General features: G+C 39.6%; 1 protein-coding gene across 4 annotated transcripts in view; it reads left to right on the top strand.

Moving 5' to 3' along the window:
• Positions 1-21227, top strand: part of osbpl3b (oxysterol binding protein-like 3b) — a 32861-nt gene that overhangs the window by 2709 nt on the left and 8925 nt on the right. For all 4 annotated transcript variants that reach the window (XM_088306923.1, XM_088306922.1, XM_088306920.1 and 1 more), the window contains exons 2-11: positions 13013-13149; positions 14495-14611; positions 15641-15694; positions 15834-15947; positions 16139-16303; positions 16469-16592; positions 17299-17402; positions 17639-17731; positions 17814-17970; positions 19688-19818. In XM_088306923.1, the coding sequence (XP_088163049.1) occupies positions 13057-13149; positions 14495-14611; positions 15641-15694; positions 15834-15947; positions 16139-16303; positions 16469-16592; positions 17299-17402; positions 17639-17731; positions 17814-17970; positions 19688-19818 (1152 nt within the window). In that variant the 5' untranslated portion in view covers positions 13013-13056. The remainder of the gene's footprint in view (positions 1-13012; positions 13150-14494; positions 14612-15640; positions 15695-15833; positions 15948-16138; positions 16304-16468; positions 16593-17298; positions 17403-17638; positions 17732-17813; positions 17971-19687; positions 19819-21227) is intronic.

Raw genomic sequence — 21227 nt, 5'->3', positions numbered from 1 at the left:
GTGACTACCAAAAACTTTTCATCATTTTGGGAGTTCTTTTTTCACAGGTACAGGGGGGGGGGTCTTAGTTTATGATTGACTTTCATTGGTACGACACTGTCGTAACCTGCGGGATTACTCACAACATAGTGTTCCCTCACTTTTCGCGGGTTATACGTTCCATAATCCTAATATTATGTATCGTTCCATAATCCTCATGATTGGAAAATTAGTAGAAAAGTAGAGAGTTGACAATTTTTTTTCCCCCCCTTCTATTAAACCATTCTGAATCCCCGCCACATGGTTCCCATTTGTTACACTTAATAAATGCAAAGCAGAAATCTATTAAATGTAAGCCATTTTAAACTAAAAAGCAAAACTTTAACGTAGTTATCAAGTGTCCGTTTTGTTGTTCTTGTGTGGTGCCGGAGGCAAAGCCAGCCGTGCACACATTAATTTCTGAAAGCAACCTATAATCGTCAGCTCGTGAGTCAACTGTTTACTTTCCTTGTACTGCCTGACTCACTGGCCTGTGTGGTACTTCATCTTTTTGGGACGCATTGGCTAACCCAACGCCACGTTTCATCAACGTTTGCAATGAGTGAGGTAGCGTGCTCAGAGTGTCTGTCCTAACGCACCCAAGATGAACGAACGGGGATTTTTATGGGGCGACGAGCACTCATGTTCATAGTCTGGGTTTTTGTAGTTTTAAAACGACCCTCACAAGCCGTAAAGAAGTCTGGACACTCTTTGAAATAACCGCACGGGATTGGTCAAGAAACACATGTTTTCTTTATCATCATAGCCGATTTCTTTTTATAGTTCACTACTTGGCCACTGTGATGATCTCAAATGAACATATAATAAGGATTGTGAGGTTTCTTTGAAAAATATATCTATCAGCTGCGTGACAATATGGCGGTCAGCACATTACTCTGTCCAGGCTTTGTTTTCTTCTTGAATTTGAGGTAATTTATTTGTTTACAACCTGAACCTGGAAAATATTATCTTAATCCTTTGGGAGAGTCGCTAACTGCGCAGGGTGTGCGTCACGCCAGGTGCATGTGACTCACCTCCATGAGAGCCGTTGAACATAGCCGCTATGGAGGAGCCTCATTAGATGTCTTCTACAGTTCCCCCCCCCCCCGCCCCCCCCCCCCCCACACACACACACACACATAGTCATGTGACGATGGACTTTCACACACCGTCAAAGACAGTGATGTCATGATGTGTTTTAAAATATATGTCTTATGACTCGGTTGCATTAGGTCAATATTATAAGAACAAGAAAAGAACAGATGAACAGTTCAGGAAGTGAATAAAGAGAACCAGCAGAGATAATCTGTTGGGATCTCATGCATACACAGGTGTTCCCTCTTTTTGTGTCACCCCACATGAATAATTCACCAAGCTTTATGAGTAAACATGGAGTTGTGTTCTTTGAAGATGCGGTTGTCAAGGTTTGTGAGGTCGTGAAAAAATAAGCAACAGTTAGCCTTCATTCAGTACATTGAAGCCACACTGATTTTGTCATATTATCCCAAATCATCTTAAAAAGTTTTATAATTCAATTTCTTTCTGCATGATTGTCTCTCAGTCCGCTCATTATAGTGACATGCTGACATTTTTTTAATAGCAGCTTGCTGTGCCAGTCTGCAGCCTCCTCCAGGCATCAGCGGCAGAAGGAAGCTCAAACACACTCCACCAGAAACTTGACATGAATTTTTAACACGGGCTGCACTTTCACATCTTTTTCATGTAAAAAAAAAAACAATTGCACACGCAGAAGGATTTTGCAGAATATCAGAGTTTTCATATGTGAATTATTCAAAGTGGTCACCATGTATTTAAAATGGCAGCTCTGAAACGCTTGAATTATGTACTTCTCCCTTTTAGCCATTTTTGCTTTTGAACTACCACGACCACTGTCGATGAATCAAGTTTATTGGCTACAGGAAGATGTTTCCGACCTGACCTTTAACATTTAATCAATTGTAGATTGTAGACGGTCGACATGATATTAGGAACATCTCTTAGTAATTGCACTTACGAGTGCTGTCTTACTGCATTTGACTTAACCAAGGCAGATTAATTTAAGATAATACAGTGACTATTATAATGTACCATTACATATGCCCATTCAGATTATAATAAATATCATTAAATAATATTTATTGTCTTGAATGTGCCACTTTTTACAAACGGCTCAACAACAATCCATAAGGGATAAACGCTAAGAGGTCAGCTAAGCTAGTGAGTTAGCATGCTAAAAAGTCGCTTTTGGTTTTTAAGGCATTATTTGCACAAACTATTTTGAAACTTGTTTTGTAGGTGTGTTGTTCAGAAGTGGTACTAATTACTGTTTTGTAGCCTGTTTCAGGCTATTTGTCAATTATAATTATAATTCATGCACTTTAGCGGAGGAGGAGCACTTTGGTGACACCAGATTACTCTCATCTTATTTTGTCAATTTGACGCCTGTCAATTATTTATTTACCGCAGAGAGAGATTTCATTCGCACGTGATTCACGGTACTTGACCCCATATTATGTAATCAGTTGGTGGAGACTCTATTAGGGAAACAACTTTTTATATTGACAGTAATGAACGCTCGCTTACAAATATGACGAAATCCAGGAGAGCTGATTTTAAGATGACAATGATATCTAAAATCGTTTTACCTATGCACTTGGTTTAAAATAACATACGCATTGAATATATATATTTTTTAAATTAGGATACTTTTCACAAACTGCTGAGCAGCAATCCATATAGCACAAAAACTATTTTAGCGAGCGAGTCGGCATACTAAAACAGCCCTTTTGACCTTTAAGGCATTACAAGACGAGTACAAAAACACAAACTACCGGCAATTAAAAAAAAAAAATGTAGGCGTGTTGTCAGAGGTAACTGTACATAGTGTTTCAAACTTCTTCTGTGTATTCGCAAGCGTCTCTTCGAACTATTCAAGAGATATTCATGATTTATTCATGAATCCACTTGTAACAAATGAGGAAAGCTTTGTTGATGCGGCCGGAAATCAGTGAAATGCCTCCAAATGTGTGTGTGTGTGTGTGTGTGTGTGTGTTTTCCATTTTTCCCTCAAGCCAATGCAATATCTTAACACAGTTCAGCTATCTTCAAAATTGTTGTTTCTCTAATTGGTTCTCTGAGTTTTAAAGTTGTCGAACACAGTTCTCTCCTTGGATTCAAAGATCCTATTGAAATGCAATGTGCTTGGTGACACTCATTTCACTCGCGTTAACTTGCAAGTGGACCCGGTCCACTCTCACCAAACGATGCGAACCAGAATCAGATGATAGCGTTCACGCCAGACTGAACGAGCTGCACAAGCTGAGCAATTGCCCCAGAGTGCATTTTAACCCACTCAAACCTGACAAGTGTGAGCGCGGCCTTTGCTAACGCTTATGGACACATTTGGTCCACTTCCGCAATCCACATCCAATACAGGAAAATGTGCTTTTTCACAAACGTAAAAATGCTCCTTTTGAAGTCATAATTTAACATTATTGTGGTGGGTGTGTGGGTGTCGTTTCCAGGACTGCATCATATTGAGAGCTGCTGGAAATGACTTACAGCCGTGTCAATATTTTTTTTTCACCTTTCATTATATCTCGTTCAGCAACAGGAACCTGCTCAGTGTCCTCTCTTTTCTGGGCCATCTATAATACGTGACAAACGAGATTAACTGCAAACCCTCATTGATGAAGCACTTGAATGTTTTTTGTTTTTTTTTTAATCTTGCATTGCAGTTATTGTGTTGAACGTGCACATTTCTTTTGTTAGCAATTGTTGAGATGTTTTCACTTGTGTTCTGAGTCCTGGTGAGCTGCTGTCGTGCTATGATATCGTCACAGTTGCCGGCACGCTGAATAAACTGTAATACAGACTGGAGCCGCTGATGTGTGTGTGTGTGTGTGTGTGTGTGTTGTTGAGGATGTGGTTGATGAACAGGATGCCTGGCGGTAAGTGTGTTTGTGTGACTATTTGTGCGTTTGATACTTCAGATCGTATGAATGAAGCACATGGAGTTGTTGAAGACGTCATGATCACATTTTAAGCGGCGTAAATCTGAGTTTAGCAGCCTTTGACCAGCCGCGCTTAAGAGATCTGTGCAGGCGTTACCATCTGTGTGTTTTTCTTCGAAGGTATGGTCAGGCATACTAAACGATTGACCTGTCATGAAGAGTATGACAGGTAGGAGCCAAATGAAAGACTCCAGGCAAAAGACTTTTACAAATAAGGGTGGTTAAAAAAAAGAAAAATCTTGCGATATTTTTTCCAAAAACTTCATAATTATTATTTTGCGATAATCCACATTTGTTTCTCAGAACAATTATGGGTAGACAGCGTTTCGGAACGACAGCTCTTGTTTATTTTGCTTCGTACGTCTGCAAAATATTGCACAATGATAATCTTCTACAGTATCAAAATGAACCAATTCAATATATGTCCACGTCCAAAGGGGCAAAGGTCAACCATTTCAAGCTACTATAGCAGTCAGAATGAAAAGGAAAAAAATAAAAATATATTAATTGTATTTGATGATTTGTGATTTGTGCTACATATGTCACTCTTGAATATGTCATTTGCGGACAGTCCTTAACAAATGATAAGAGAAATAAGGATGTTAGCGCCATTTTTCCTAGTGCATTTCAAGTGACAACAAAGGCAGCCATGATTTTTTTCGACAAATAGATTTCCGCAACATTCCTACACATTCTAGACTTTCATCACTTCTTCCTACTCTGCAGCCAATCAATGAATACGTTCGTGTTTTCTTTTCAGACGGTATTAACACGCGATAATTTAAAATGGAATATTAATAAAGCAAAATTGACGATAATATCGATGACGATATACAGTATATCACCCACCACCAGTTACAAAAAGCGCTTTCTAATATTAGAATAAATTGAGTGCACGCAAAGTCAATCAGCATGGGCAACGTGTTGTGAGACAAAAATCGAGGTTAATCAGACCAAGCGGCATGAAAAAGAGCTGATGGAACTTGCGGTGACGTAGAATGAGACGAGGTTAAATACGCAAGGTAATCAGGTATAACGAGGCGCAGGTGGACAAAGGCGCAATCAGGAGCAGGTGAAAACACCGCGGGGGTGCACAGAGACATGACAGGGCATGCAAGAATTGTATCCCACCGGGGTTGGATTGGATTTATGGTTGTCATTAAAGTCTTTCTATTTTTGGTGTGCAGAGCAGTAGGCCACACTTATATTTGGACCATGTTCATATTTTGTGCCAATGTAGGCCAAACATTGTCTCTCCATCAGTTTAGACAAATGGAGCAACTATGTTCACCTACAGGCTGGATTTACACAGATTTGGCTGTTTATCTACGTACATGGAATACATGAAGTAACCTGCATGCACAGACATGCCAATTGCACTTAAATAACTCTACAAGTGTAAAATAATTCACAATATTTATATTTTTAATTTTCATATAAAAATGCCCACCCATTTGAATTACTTAAATGTAACATAAACTAGCCAATAAAGTTTGTGTGCTATGCATTTGCTAGGCAAATGTAGATGAAACAATTAAGAATGAGCGTTATCGAAAATATCTGATAAATCCAATGTTCAATTTTTTTTCAATAAACAATGACAGATTTCTGTATTCAGATTCAGTTAATCCAAAAGAAAGAATGTACATATTCATTGTCAATTATTCCAACGATTTTGAAATACTTGGAGAAGAGCTTCATGCACTTTGTCCTGCTTAAATGACTTGAGATATCTCAAACCAATGCATTTTAAATGTTTAAACAAATATTTTTTTTTGTGTTTGACCAGTATTGTAAACATTTTATATTGGAGCTAAGATTAGTCATATAAATTGTCAACTTCTTTTAAAGGGGAAGTTAATCGCCCCCCCCAAAAATCTTTGCAATCAGATATACTGTAAGCTTTCACGAGTCGAAACATGGCATTCTGATTAATCTCAGGAGGCGGCCATTTTGTCACTTTCTGTCGACTGAAAATTACATCACGGTTGCTCAGGTAACGACCAATCACGGCTCACCTATGCTCAACTATGATTTCATTTTCAGTCGACAGAAGTGACAAAATGGCCGCCCCCTGAAATGAATAAAAATGAATGAAGTCATATTCCTTAAACGCAATATTAATCAGAATGACTAGTGGGCCCGCATAGAACATATTCTTGTCAAGTAAATTTTAGGGTTGACTTCCCCTTTTAAGATCAAGCTCATTAAATGAGCCAACAGTAGCCAGTAGCATCCTTGCAACTCCCTTATTTAGGTAGGTTAATGACACCTAATTAGTTTGCAACCAAATTATGCACAAGAAGTAAGGCACGCAAAACTACAGTTACACAAACTAGAAGTAACATTAATGCTAAAACTTGTAATTAGTTCTTATGAAAGCAGTTAGAAAGCTCCAACCATTTACAGATGCAGCTAGGCATGCTGGGAAAGTCATTCATCTTCTTCTACTCCACTGGCCCGTGTCAACAATCTTAAAGCTTGTTTAATGATGGACACACTTCTACTGTATCACATTTCAGTCCATTTTTAATAGTCAACGCTTTTGCTGTGGTTCCGATTTACAGCTGGTGTTTTTTCTGCGGTTTGTGCAGACGTGGGCGGAATCACAGTATGACACCATTCTGTGTATTTCGATGAAGTGTAAATATTGGAAGAGCCGATCTGTTATGTTGATTATTATCATTGCTACAGTCACACTGGAACAAATTCAGTCACATATTTGCGTCCACATTTGTGATGATCCAGTACATATATGAATTCTGGCTATTAGGGGCAAAAAAAATGAATTGAGTCACATGAAGCCGGCAAATCGATAATTTTTGTATCCACCTGATTATTGGAATGTGTGACAAAATCTAATTTAAGCACTGTTTTAGCCACTTCTCAGCGGAGATTCCCAAGAGTAAACTTACGCAATAATGACAGAGTAAAAACAAATGATTTTTTTTTTTTTTTTGTCAACAAGATCCCTGTACACATACACACAAATACATGAAATGCTGAAATAGAAAAAATAAAATAGTGTCAGGCGAATTAGTGGGCGATTTTTCGGCATTCTGCTTTTTTTGTGACATATACACAATGCACATTTCTATACTGAATACTTTATCAGCAACCATTTTTGAGGGGAAAAAAATCCTTTTTGAAAACCATGACCTATTCTCCTTCCGTCTTGTTCGAAAAAGTCTTCTAATTAACTCGAATCTCAGTAGATGTCAGGGGTTAAAGTGCTGTCTGCTGCATCGTGCCGCTTCTGACAGCATGCACATTTTAATGAACTCTTTTTAAAAAAAGCCATTCTTGTGGACCTTTTATTTATTTTATTTTTTTTTTTAACGCCCAAGGGATGAAAACGATTTCTTTTGACCTCACATTATACCATCCTAATTGCCACTGCGCTTCAGAAAACATGTTGAAGAAATGTGTGAAAATTTTACAGATCTTTTTATGATCTCGCTAGTGAAACGGTTATTGCTTATCACGTTCTCCTTTTACAGAGAAAATGAGGAAGACTTTGCCACTGTGCATGCTTCCCTTACTCTCCTAACACCTCATACTTTATCTTGGAACTTACTACCTTGGTCTAACTACGCTTTAAACGTCAGCTCTTTAAAGCTGTTCAATTTTTATTTAACATGAGTTTATTTTCACCTAAGTTGAAATGTAAAAAGGGGGCAATTCATAAAACGGGACAATGTCGATTTGCAGAGGCCTCTTTCTTGTGCGCCATATTTGGTGGAGGCAAAAATGATGTTAATGCAAGAATGGGGGAAAGAGGAACTGAAATATGTTGTGTCATGAAAAAAAAAAAAAAAAGAAACATCATGATGAAGCACCATAATTGTTTTAATATTCTGTTGCTAACGGGCATGCTGCCACTCTCTCTCTTCTTATCTGTATTGACCTCTCTTCTGTCTTCTCTGTCTTTTGCTTCGACCTTCCACGCCCTCTAAAGTTTACGTTTAAAATGTTTGCATTTAAAATGAGGGAGGACGCTGATGGTATTGAGTAGCAAAATTGTTGAGAGTGGTGGGGAAAAAAAATAATTTTTAGATGTTATTTTTGACTGAATCAAGCATATTTAATCTGGTAGGTATCAGAATGTTCTTAAAGTCTCTTAACGCAGCAAGAATAACCTTTCTGCTCAAGACAAGATGGCCTTAGGCGAGTCTTGCGAGAGAAAAGTCGAGTTAAATTAAGCAAAAGGCTTGTTACTGGGGCTTATCCAGATGGATGAATGGCCATCAGGGCAACAAAGAAATTTAACAACAATAGCAGGAGCTTTGTTTTTAAGAGAGATGACCCGTCTGTGCATGCAGAGATAATGGCCTCTATTTTGGTCCACTGGTGCTTGTGCGTTTGGTATAAAAACGGGCTTAACTTCATTTTTAAGTCTAGTCGCAGTGTTGTGCCTTTCCGGTTCCTTGCCCACGTCGGACAATGTAGTAACACAAAGTAGCTTGTGCTGAGCGTAAAATTAAGGGCGTCATGATTTTCATGCAAATGTTCTACTTTAATTTGTCTGTGGGGCGGCACATCTGCAAATTTGGTTTCCAAAAGTAGACTTGATTTTTAGACCTGGTAAGAGCAGGTCTAACTCGTGGTGCAATTCAGTTTTAGTGTGTTTGATCGACCCCTGAATCATTTGTAGAGTGTGGTCAACAGCTGTCTGGCATCTTTCCCAACAACTAGTTGCCAATTTGTCTGGACGGGAAGTCAAACCAGGACCCTTCAGTTCTAAAACACAAGTCCTCACAGATGAGCTACTCGCACCTCCAATTACCATTACATTTAAAAAAAAACAAAAAACAAACTGCAGATCGGATTAACCTGATTAGTGAGAATGTCATCTTATATTTTTCTCTCGCACAGTTGGGATTTGAATATGGGGTTAAAAACAGGATTAACAGTTTTATTCAAAAATTACCTCACTGGAAATAAATACGCTTTTTCTCAAGGAAAAACAATATGTGGCAATGTACAATGGGTGCTTAAATATATGTATAGTTATTATTTTAAACATGACACCATTACTACATTGCAAGCCTTCAACCAAGAAATTAATTCTTGTGACTCACATCCTAATGATGCCTAAAAGCCCGTTAGGCATTTCAGCCGCCCCTTCGGCAGACTCTGGAGAGACTGGAAGGACCGAGAAACATCTGCATCATGAAGTGCAGAGTGTAATAGAGGCCTTTCAGCTTTTGTCAATCTAGTTAGCGCAGACATTAGCCCCTCTCAACGGAGATCATTCGCTCAGCAAGATCTGCTGAAAGGTCTCTATTAGGCCGGAAACTAAGAGAGGTTGTCTGATGTCACGCACTGTTCTTGTGAGTCCGGTCAGTGCCGAACGAAGAACCTTTGCACGACAAATAGTTGAGGCACGTTGCTGTTGCATTTTTTTTTTTTTTCAAAATATAAATAATTTACCAGATGGCATATTTCCAGTAAATGCCTAGTATGTTGATTTATTTATGATATATTTATTAGGCCAAAAGGATATCAAATATCCCACTTGGTGTATTTCGAACTTGTAATGTTGTGTATATTACCCTCAGTTTGCTCTTGCAGATGAATGTGATAATTTTTTAGATTACCTCATTGACTGCCATTGACGGCTAAAGACGTCAAAAATATATATATTTTTTTCAATTGGCTGGAAGTGAATGAGTTAAAAGTCACACATTGGTATCGACATGCCAAGATTATAATAATAGGATAATGCCAACTACAAGCAAAATGGGCCTAAAATCAAATTTTGTTTAGGACTCAATGGAGGTGTGAGCCAGCTCTGTCCCAACTGGTCGGTGAAATCCACATGGCTTAAGCACATTTTTTTTTGTGTGTGCGCATCATTGTCGTCACTGATGAGAAACTCTTGCAGAAGGAAGCTGTGACGTCTAATTGAGCTGTCACCTTCATGAAAGCGTGCAAAGTGGCCATGTTGTCTGAGATGAAAGGAAAGCCCGATGGGCGACAGTATACCAGACCTCTGCTGCGATCAAGCGAAGGTGAATGAATAAATCACAGAGGTGCAGGCGGTTCTAGAGAGATATGTTGAGAAACAAAGTCATCCACCATGTTGCTGATAGCGACATTCAGACGCTGTAAATGGGAAGTCCAAGCCATGGGAGGAGGTGAAGGCCCGGTTGAAGGACGGACGTTTCAGATGACCACGCTTTTGTCCGTCCAACAAGAGAGGCCGAGGCCATTAGAGAGCACAAAAGCTTGCAAATGCAGGGCGGGTAATGTGATTAACCTCAGTGCTGCTTCAAAGTGGTTGTCAACACATAGCCGTCCACTGGAAACAGAACAACGCCACCCCGGAACTGTCGCAATAGAGTCAGAATTTTAGGGTGGTATTCATTCCCATGAATAAAACTGTGAACACAATATTTGGACATGCGCAATTGACAATTTTTAACATTAATATTAAGACTCGGCTTTAGGATTGAATATTCTACTTATATTATAAAACAGTCACGTAATACATAAACAGAATGTGTGGTTTCATGTTTTGACATTCTGAGCCAAGCACACGCAGACTGTTAATGAGTCTGTGTGAAGTGTGGCGGTTGACTGAATGTTGCTACTAAAAAGGACCAATTATTTTTACACTCTGCTGAAGTGATGATCTTACTTGTCTCTGATGATGGCACGTCTCACAACATTGTGACATGAGGCAATTTTCCAGTTCTGTTCTTGCAATAAGTATTTACCCAAATTGAGAATGAAGAAGAAAGTAAATATAGTAAAAATTATTTAAAATTTTTCGTTCAATTAGTGTTTACCATGAAAAATGGGATTTAGTCCCTCCTCCCAAAACAAACAAACATGCAAACAAACCAAAACGTAATATTTATTAAATTTGTAAAAAAATACAAAAGGACAAAAATCACAGAATAACACGGTATATTGTTTCAGAAGAGTCATGTTCTTATCTGCGATGGAAATGGTTAAAATAGCTATGAATTTTTCATTAGTTTTTTTTTTTAAGTTCGATTTAATTAGTTCTATGGCAGGCTTGTTATAAAAAAAAAATATTTGTATTACTTGAGTTTTTTTTTATTTTACTAGTAATTTTAGTTTTTAAGATATGGCGTATTTGTCAAAAGCACGACAACTCTCTGGCACTTGGCCCCACTTTCGTGAGGGAAACGGGATTAAGTCGCCAGCCTTGTGAGGACCTGGTGGAGAGGTTACCAACAATGCCTTCAAGAGAACTTGTACTGTAGTTGTGACTCCCAAGAGGACCAGATTCGAGTTTTTCGCACGTCTCATGTACTACTGTACACACACATATATATATATATATAGATCTGCACATTGTACACGTATTGCGCCCCCAATGCACATGTAAAGCGTGAGAGTCACATTGGTACACAGAAACAAAGTCAAGTGTTGAATCCACTCCCATAGAGTTGATTAAAAAAAAAAAAAGAAATCTGTGTTTAGTTGACTTAACACTCCCCCGTGTTAAATCAACACTTTTACATCCGCAGTACTACCCACTGAGCCATCCATCCATCACAACTCCGAATACATGCGAACAATGATCAAAAGTCTTTCTAAGTATCTTCAAAATGTGATCAACCAAAAGTACATCAGATATTCGACAAAAAAGTGGAACGTCATCTTTCATTTCACTGCAAACGACAAGTCCAACTTGGTATTCAAGACCATTGGCTTTAACAAGACGAGTTGAGATCACCTCCTTTAGCGTGATCATTTCAAGGATGTCACTGTTGACCGCAGTCCGTTCAGTGAGAGAAAATGACTTAATGCGCCGAAACTCCTTTTGTTTGAATGAATTGATGATGATGAGGAGGAGGAGGAGGAAAACGCTGCTGTCTTGTCTCTCTCAAACTGGAGAAGTTCAGGTGCAAAGGGGCACTTATGTGATTTAACACCCTGCACAGCTAATCTAACACTAGGTCATAGGTGTCAAACTCAGGCCTGTGGGCCAAATTTGACCCGCAGTGTAATTATATTTGGCCCACGAGGCTATACCATATGACGACTATCCCATTTTACATTCTATATGATAATAATATTAAAAACTATAATTGTAATTTTAAAAACTTAACATTGTATTGCATTCATAAAACCACTAAAAATTTTCAATAAAAAAATCTGCATTTATATTGTTTTTAAAAAAAAATTAAATGCTTGTCCGCGGCTATGTTCAAGTTTTACTTTTCAGCCCACTGTGTATTTGAGTTTGACACCCCTGCACAAGTTGATGAACTCTGTGAAAAAACGCCTACTCTGGATGCAATTTCGCTGTGAAAATGGTCAAATTCCACTTTGGAAGTTAAAATCAACTCCCAAAAATGTTATCCTGCAAGTCCAATTTTTGCTGTGTGCATATTTTAACGTATACATTGATAAACAGTGTTCTGTGCACTTTTACATGATTACGTTTACAATGAAACACTGTGCACATTTCATAAATGACCACAGTATTTAGTAGCCAGCATGTCGTCATCAGTACATGACTCATGCCGATGTTTCCAATGTACACAATATGTTGTCAGTCAGTAGCCTCACTTCTCCGAGACCGCTAATGAACGTGCAATTTGAAACAGACCCGAGACCCCCTCGTAGCTCCCAGCAAACTATTTCAAAGAACATTCAAACCATAACGGCCTCTTATATTTTGATTGATATGATTCTTTAACGTTGAAAGTCTTCCACTCACTAAGAGCCATAAAGGCACATAAATTATGAAAGGTTTGCTTTCATTTATACTCCGATTTTATGACTTATATTATCCGTCAATTTCATTTTCGGAGCCCGTCCTCCTGTTATACTTCATATTAGAAGAAAAAAAAACGAGTCTGCAAATAACCTAATGTATTTTTCAGTGAGACTAAGATGAAAAGCTTTTAAGAGGTCTTGACTATTAAAGCCATCCTTTTCTTCCCCTCATTCCCCTTACGACCTTGTGTCCGCTTTTTTTTTTTTGTTCTCACCAGACTAGAGGAATGTCGTTGGCACTCGAGCCGTTGTGAGCGCTGAAATGGGCTCAGAGGAGCGTCCTTCAGTCATGTCGCAGAAGATCTCCTTGTCCCGTAGCAACAGCAGCTCCTCATCCAAACATGACAGTCGACAGGTAAAACGGCACCCACTCATCACGCACATCTTACTCGATGTCCGTGGCGGTCCGAGTTTGATATTAAAAGACATGACAAAGTTAAATCTTGAAGGTTTCATGAAGCACTTTGGTCCTCGATGTTTCGTTCGAGGTTATCGACAATTCAAAGCTGTTTTCATGCGGCGACATTTTGTTATTTTTCTTCTTTTCTTTCAAAATGGTCTACGTGATGGCTTTCAACGTTTCCTCAAAATGTTTGCGACAAGCATTTTTTTTTTCGTTGCATTTTGCAAAGTTGGGCACTTGACCCTTTTTTGACGCTCAGTCCCCCCCGCCGCGATCTGGCTAGCATTCCGACCTCAACTCTCCAGCCTTGTTCATGAAAATTATCGGCCCCTGACTCCGTTGTGCCCCCCCAGACTTGATAAGAGGCACTTTGTTCACTTCAACTAAATGACTGAAAATAAGCCTCAAATCTAGAAAGTTCCAGAAGTGCATTGTTGTATCATTTTGTTTTCCATAACGCACACACTTTCACTTTTATATGTGCAGCAATGAAAATAAACCTTTTCTTTGTCCTAGCACAAAAAATCCTCTGCATTAATATGCAGAAGACAATTTCCACCTTGGCAAAGTTCCACACTCTACTGAGTGTCATTTTATATTGCTCTATTCCATGAATGATATTGAACATTTCTTTCAAATCCAATCACTCTCTCATGCGTCTACAAATTACTGACGCCACTGGCACCACCGTTGCGCTTGTTGTTCCAAGGATCATTCATTTTTCATGAGCCAAAAAAGCTTGTCCATTTGTAAATCAAAGTAAGCGACTGCTACTGCTGCGGTGCTCACAGGTCACGTGAACGACAAAGCCGGCGCTATAAAGCGAGTTTTGGCCTCGACATAGAAACCTGGACAGCCATCATGACGTGACCCGTTCGTGTCTCTGATTCCTCAGCAATGAAATGAAAATGAAACGTGTAGCATGGCATATTGTCTTGCCACGTACGACGTGACTGCTGACGCCTCCCGAGTGTGTTTCAACCTTCAGAACAAGTGTCCAGACTGTCCGACAAGACAATATGTCCAATGACTCACAGCGGGGATGTGACAAACACTCAGATGGGACGAAACAACCGAGCCGCTTCATTTAGTAATTTGTGACGAAGGTTTATTTTCGGCAGACCTTCCCTCACAAATCACATCTTTTCTTTCTGATCGCATTTATTGTGAACTCTGCACACCGAGGCAGCTATTTTACAAAAAAAAAAAAAAATGAAATAAGCCCCTGGAAGGACAAAATACGTTCTTTATTGTTTTGCATTTCATTTGTGAAATATTGTGATTATATAACCCACAGGACAGCTGGGAAATTGTGGAAGGTTTACGTGGAGGCTTCAGCGGTGTCCTGGAGCCGCAGAAACAGGAAAGCTATGTGCTCAAGAAAAGAAAGTGGCCCTTGAAGGGCTGGCATAAGGTACGCTGGCTCGTGTCTTAACTCGATCAAATGCCTCCTTCCAGGTTTGACTTTTAAACAAATCTGCACCCATCATTTGATTAACTCGTGGAACGAGAATATTCTGTGATCTGATTTCCGACCAAATGTGCCACGAGATCATCATTAGGTGAAGTGAGGCATTTCAGTTAATTGGTCTGAAAATTATTTATTACAAATAATTGGAATCTGGACTATAGGTTTTGAACCATGCGGCTAATGTAACGGTGTGGCTTTTCTGTGGATTTTTCTTTCACCAATAGGGGGCGCTCTATAGTTCAGAAAATATGCTAAATAAATCTCGATTTTTTTTATTTTTTTATTTATTTTTATTTATTTTTTTTAATCTTGGGTCTGTTCGGTTTTAATTATCAAAGTCGTTGCCGTGTTAAAGGGCACTGTTTTAACAATCTGTTTGTGTACCTTGATGTGCATTCACAGTACAAAATCGTTCAGTCAACAACTAATTTTTTTCAACTGAGAAAACTGCGGCTTATAGTCTGGTCTTTTTTTAGTTTTTTTTTTTTAAATATATATAGTGATAGGCAAAATAAATGCTCCTTCACTCATCGTCCGGATGTCCATAATGAATCTTTTTTTTTTTTTTTTTTTTTCTCAATTGTATTTGGTGCTGAGATTTTTCTGCTGTTAAGACACGAAAACGATTGGGAACCGCTACTGAATGTAGTCGATGATTCCCCCCCGATGCGGAATGGCATGCGACATGTCAATGCTCCACATGCGAGTCTTCCTGTCAGATGCATTAGCTGATGGCCTGCTGGTTAATAGGGCTCTATATGTTTAGTATTGACATTTTGTGCTCGTGCTTTCAACACTCACATGTGCAGTAAGAGCTTGAGCACTCGTCGCTTTTACAAACGGAGTCAAGGCGGTGAAACTGGATGGGGTCGAAACCGTAACGATGATGGACGCATACGACAATAGCACGAGATGTAAACAAGTAACGAGGCTGATTGTAGACTTGCTGAGTGTATTTCTTTCTCCCTATAGAGATACTTTTCACTGGACAAGGGCATCCTGAAGTATAGCAAGTGCAATGCTGATGTGAGTGCCTACTGGCTATAAATGACAACATGACGTCTTCTTGTGTTGCCTACTAGGCCAGCAACAGGCAATTCATTCATCGTAGATTTTTTTTAATTTATGATCGGGTGTGTTCATAGCGTAATGTGTTGACTTGCAGATTGAGAAGGGGAAGCTTCACGGCTGCATCGACGTGGGGCTCTCCGTGATGGCCATTAAGAAGAAAGCCAAGTGCATCGATCTCGATGCTGAGGAGAACATCTATCACCTGAAGGTAAACCATGAGGCTCGTCAACAGAAAAAAAAAAAAAAAAGATGCACCATTCCAATTCTTTCCATTGCAGGTTAACATGTACGCTTCGATGAGTCTAGGGTGACTTTGTGTCGTATTTGCGTGTGACAAAATATTGTTTGCGCCCGTCACCTCATTTGTCCTTGTCCGCTTGTCTTGTGCGCCGTGTGCAGATCAAATCGCAGGAGCTGTTTGATGAATGGGTGTCCAAGCTACGTCACCACCGGCTCTATCGGCAAAATGAGATTGCCATGTGTCCCAACGAGAAGTCCTTCCACTTCCCCCACTACCCCTCCCCCACATCCCCAAGCTTTGCTGATAGCGCCCCGATTAGAAAGGTACCTGAATGTATTGTGAGTGCTGCCAAACGTTCCTGCGTTTCTGCTCATATCTAGCCTTATTTTTCACGCATGGGTTAATCTCTAATATTTGGGAAGAATAAAAAAAAAAAAACAATTGTAATTGGGCTGACTGACCTTTTTTGTGTGTGTTTCTTTGTGCAGTGTGTGCCTGTGCGCAGGCAGTCTACAGTGCATTCAGCGGGAGCGTTCCCTTTCAGCTGCAACAGCCAGGCCAAGGTAACAGCCTGGCTGCAGTCATCTGATGACATGGACAAGTGCTCCAAAGGTGAGCACGCACAGCTGCTCATTGGCAAGCTTCATCACGGACCACCTCACCACCAAAATGGCAAAATCATGTGATGTCTTCACTGGCCAAATTTAAAAGAAATCATGTATTCCTATTTCATATATTATGTATGGCCCAATGTTGCTATATAGTCTATTAAAGAGCTGTAACACTAAGATGCCAGAGTATTTTTTTTCTCGCATAGCATCCATCCAACTCTAAATTGTCCATAGATGTGTCCTGCCCAAAGTAATTTCGAGCCTAATCCGCATAGAAAATGATCCTTTCAATTTTTCGAGTACGTTGCCAATTCACCTGCGAGCGCGTTCGAACTTCTGCTTTTGCAGCAACAGCGCCCTCTGCTGGCTCAAGTAAAAATCACGTGATCCTGAGAGAATATTTTATCAATAGCTGAATTTGAATCCGTTTTATTGCCTGGTGAAACTTTTGTGAGAAGAGGAATTTTTTACGACAGATAATGTTATAAACATGCTTTAGGTTTATTTAAATAAAATATGAAACTACTGTTACTCAAATGTAAATAAAATTAAGTGTGATGCAGATGTAAAAGCTCTGTAAAAACAAAAGAAAAATTATCAAAATACAAAAAATATCTTACTGCCCAGGGGAAAACTGTTGTTGAATAATTTTCATGTTCAAGTGTTTATAAAAATAAAAGTTTTATTATTTACCCTCGTCCGTTTAGACTTGTCAGTTTGTGAGGCGTACTTACTAGAGCTGAGCCACCTTCTTCAGAGCATGGAGGTCCTCCATCGAACCTATTCTGCACCTTCGATCCAGGCACTTCAGGTAGTTTGCTTTGCATATCGGGTACTTGTCATTATGAAGTAACGCTTAGTTTGTGCGTGACCTTGAAGCGCCAGCAGAACAAAATTCCACACTTTGCTGCAAATTCTCTCATCTTTGCGTTTGTTCCATTCTTCTGCTAAATATAGAGCTTCGCAAATCTATTTTAGATCAATTGTCTACGATGACGGCTCTTTTGTTACAATTTTAATATCCGTCCGCTGTGTTATGATTGCCAGACATCAACATTTGACAGCCCTAAGAAGGAAAAGAGGCTTCAGAGAAAATGGCGCACAAAGAACTACAACAAAGACATCAAAACCACTCTGCAGGTAGCTTGACAAAAGCTCCACTTTTTAATGCCTTTGTTGAAAACGCCGATGGATAGTCGCTGCTTCTCTTGTTCCCCTGCAGGTTCCCAGCTGCATCTCCGGTTCCCTCCGCCTCCATTCCTCCAACCCCAACCTCTCCACTGCCGCGCTGGCCAATGACAAAGCCGACCGGGAGTCTCTGGATTCTCCTTTTGATGTGGCCAAGCTGCAGGAGGACTTCTGCCGTGTTGCCACTAACCGTGAGTGGCACATCCGCAGGGGTTCCTTTGAACAAAAACCTGGAATGCGCAAGACACTTTTAGCCACTCTCGCAATATTGTGTTTATTTAAAACCATCATTTATATGCGCTCTTACATTCGAATGTCTTTGAGCGGTCACACAGAAACTGCTGTCGGCCACAGCTCACACCCAGGCACTCACGCAGACTCGCCAACGTCACACACAGCTCACCGCCAAACTCTTAAAGGCTCATGCATGTACACAGGCACTATAATATGTATATTATTTTTTAATACATTTTATGCATGTATTTTTGGGTTCAGTGGTGAGCTTGTGAGTGTGACTGGTCGTTGTGTGTAGCCTGAGATTGTCTGAGACCAGTCCAGGGTGTACCCTGTCCTGTGCCCAAAGGTCACTCGCTATTTAAAAAGTGAGATGTGTGAGGCACACAATGCCTTCATTGTCATCATTTAAGTTAAGACAGTGTTTTATCATTTTTACATATTATTATTATTACCATAATTGACTACTTTTTACACCGATGCTCAAATGTTTGCCAAAACCTTGCCTGCACGGGTGATGATTTTATAAGGATGACAATTTCGCCTTGGCCTGGATTCCTCGTGTTTTCTTGATTTCCTTTGGGAAGATTTGTTTCCAGTCAATCAATTGGAGGTCGTGTCTGAGAATAGATTGTCAGATAAACACTTGCAATTAAGTCTATCAGGTTGCTGTTCTGTTCAGGCTTAAGAGAGACAAATTCATGTTGTGGCTCCTCGAGGCATTTTGAAGGTACGGATGACGCACAATAGTCCGAATACTCGTTTGAATATGTCATCACGTGGCGCATCACGAAGGCATGCTCAGGAACTCAATTGCAACACAGTTGGGAATGACCTATTGTGGTTCTTTAGAGCGGGAAGATTGGTTTGCTGAGGATGAGGCAGGAGAATGCATTTTTTCTTTTTTCTTCCCAGCGCAAGTGTAGCACGAGTCTAACTGAGCATGGGAACATTTTTCTTTATTTGGGTAGTTTCATAAACACACGTGGTAAGAAACGGACATTTGCGCCGTTGTGGGTGTGAACATAGCTAACTTAATTGCTGGCGCTAAGGCGTTCATCCTGTCCTCTTTTTTAAGAGTTTATTATTTGGCAAATGGCTTTGTTACACCATATCTTGATGTGCAGGACAAACATTGTCCATCAATAATCATTATATTTTGAATAAGTTGCTTTTGTGAAAGAAAATGTAAAAAAATAAAATAAAATGCCCGCTTTTAATGCTTTCAATATTGATTTGTTGATCATCAGTTTTGTGCCATCCTGGAATGTTAATTTTTATCAAGACTTTGGACTTTGTCACATATGTTGTTACTGATGAAAAATTGCGACCCGTATAGTTTACATTGCCCATCCATGTTCTATTTTATCACACAGACGATGAAAACTTTTGAATGGTCGCAGTATTTATAAAGCAACAAATCTAATGGATTTTGTATCTCACATCATGGTGCAAAGTGGCACAGCTCTCTCTAGCTGTCAAATCAGTCATCACATGTTTTCCCGAGCCGCTACTAAGTGAAAAGTTTCAGTTGGCTCTTGCAGGAAATAATTTAGCAATTAGAAAAGTGCCCCCTTTGGGTCCCATTATTCCACTGTAGCACTCATGCTAAGTCTTTGTTGTTGTCAAAAGGCTTCCAAATTGCAATCACAGCTTGTTTTCTCCTCTTGTCAGTGCACACCACCATGAAATCAGTCCTGAGTTCGCTCACGACGGAGAGGGAGCGATTAAAACAATGTGCGGACCAAGACACCTGTCCGCCAACCTCCCCGCAAGTGGTCGGTTTGAAGAACGCGCTGACAACGGTACGTGGGCTCAGACGCTGCACTCGAGTCTCCTTGAGGGCTCGCCAGCGGAGGGGCACCCGCCCACCTGGCTGAGACCACTCGGGCTTTTTTCTCTCTTTCGAAAGTTAATATTGATCGTGACACTGACGCGTCGGAACTTGGAGCGTTTGACTCCAGCGCGTTGGAACGATATCTGTTAGCTCCTAATGACTCAGTCTTCCTACGTGACCGCACAGTGTGGCAATAAAGGACCACCCATGCCTTCTATGGTACGTTGCGGCCTTCATCGGCTTCCCGTCTCCAATCATAACATTTAGCACATTCCAAAATTATTGTGATGCTTTGTAGGACATAATGAATTTTACAAAAACGGCGCTCAGCAGAGCACTTCATGGATTATTACCTTCTGCTTGTGCATTCATTTTGTCATTAACATTCATTTTTTTATTCACTGCAAAATGAAGGTAAACTCCGAACATTACGAGCAACATCACAAGATTATAAATGGTTGACCACCTCGTGTTTTTATATATATATAAATATATATATATATATATATATATATATATATATATATAGTATAAAATAATAGCACCACAGCATTTAATGAAAACGTCATGATTTGAAGAAAATTAAAATCCTTATCTTTTTTTGTTGCTATGCACTCATTCTGAATTTAATTCCTCAAAACCTTTTCAGCCAAGTGTTTTGTTTTTTTTTTGTATCCAAGATTTTGAAAAGAAATTAAACACGCACAGGTCATAAGACCCTTTATTGCCATCCATTTTCAATTCCAATCGCAACAGAGACCATGACATTTCTGGTTCGTGTTGACGTCTCAGGACTTGACCACTGTACAGGAGTCTTAAATGAAATTGGCGCAGAGCTGAAGTGCGTGCTGATGTTTTTTTCCATTTTGACCGAAAACGTGTTTTCAATCTTGTTGTTCTTTTAATGACTTTATTGATTCCAGGCAGTAAAATCTCTAAATGCAATAGGAGATGTTATTACGCACTCTGCACATCTGTTTGATTGTTAGTTAATAAATTAAGAAGCTAATCAACATACAGTAATTGCTAATTGTCTAAGTCATCAAATAAAGAAAAAGATTTTTGTTGTTGTTCAACCAGTCAAGAGTATAGCGCTCCCCTTCTCCCTCCCCATCATAATGAACAGAATAAGCAGGAGCCAAAATGCAAGGATGGATGCTGATGTTAAAAATCATTTTGAATCTTGTAATAGATGTCACGCACATGCCTCACTAGAAACCTTCAGATGAGTGCCTCTCAATTATTTTCTGTTACACCCCACTAGAAAGAAGAACATGTTTTGTGTCCACTCCAATTCTCTGCCGCAACTATAAATAGAATAATTTCTATAAAATTGTTATAAGTGCACTTCCGCGTAACATTGTAGCCTTATTAACA

Source organism: Idiotropiscis lumnitzeri, chromosome 10 (assembly GCF_059441095.1).
Source record: "Idiotropiscis lumnitzeri isolate Australia: NSW breed Sydney's pygmy pipehorse chromosome 10, RoL_Ilum_1.0, whole genome shotgun sequence".
In the NCBI taxonomy this organism is placed as follows: Eukaryota; Metazoa; Chordata; class Actinopteri; order Syngnathiformes; family Syngnathidae; genus Idiotropiscis; species Idiotropiscis lumnitzeri.
This window is presented reverse-complemented; position numbering and strand designations above follow the sequence as displayed.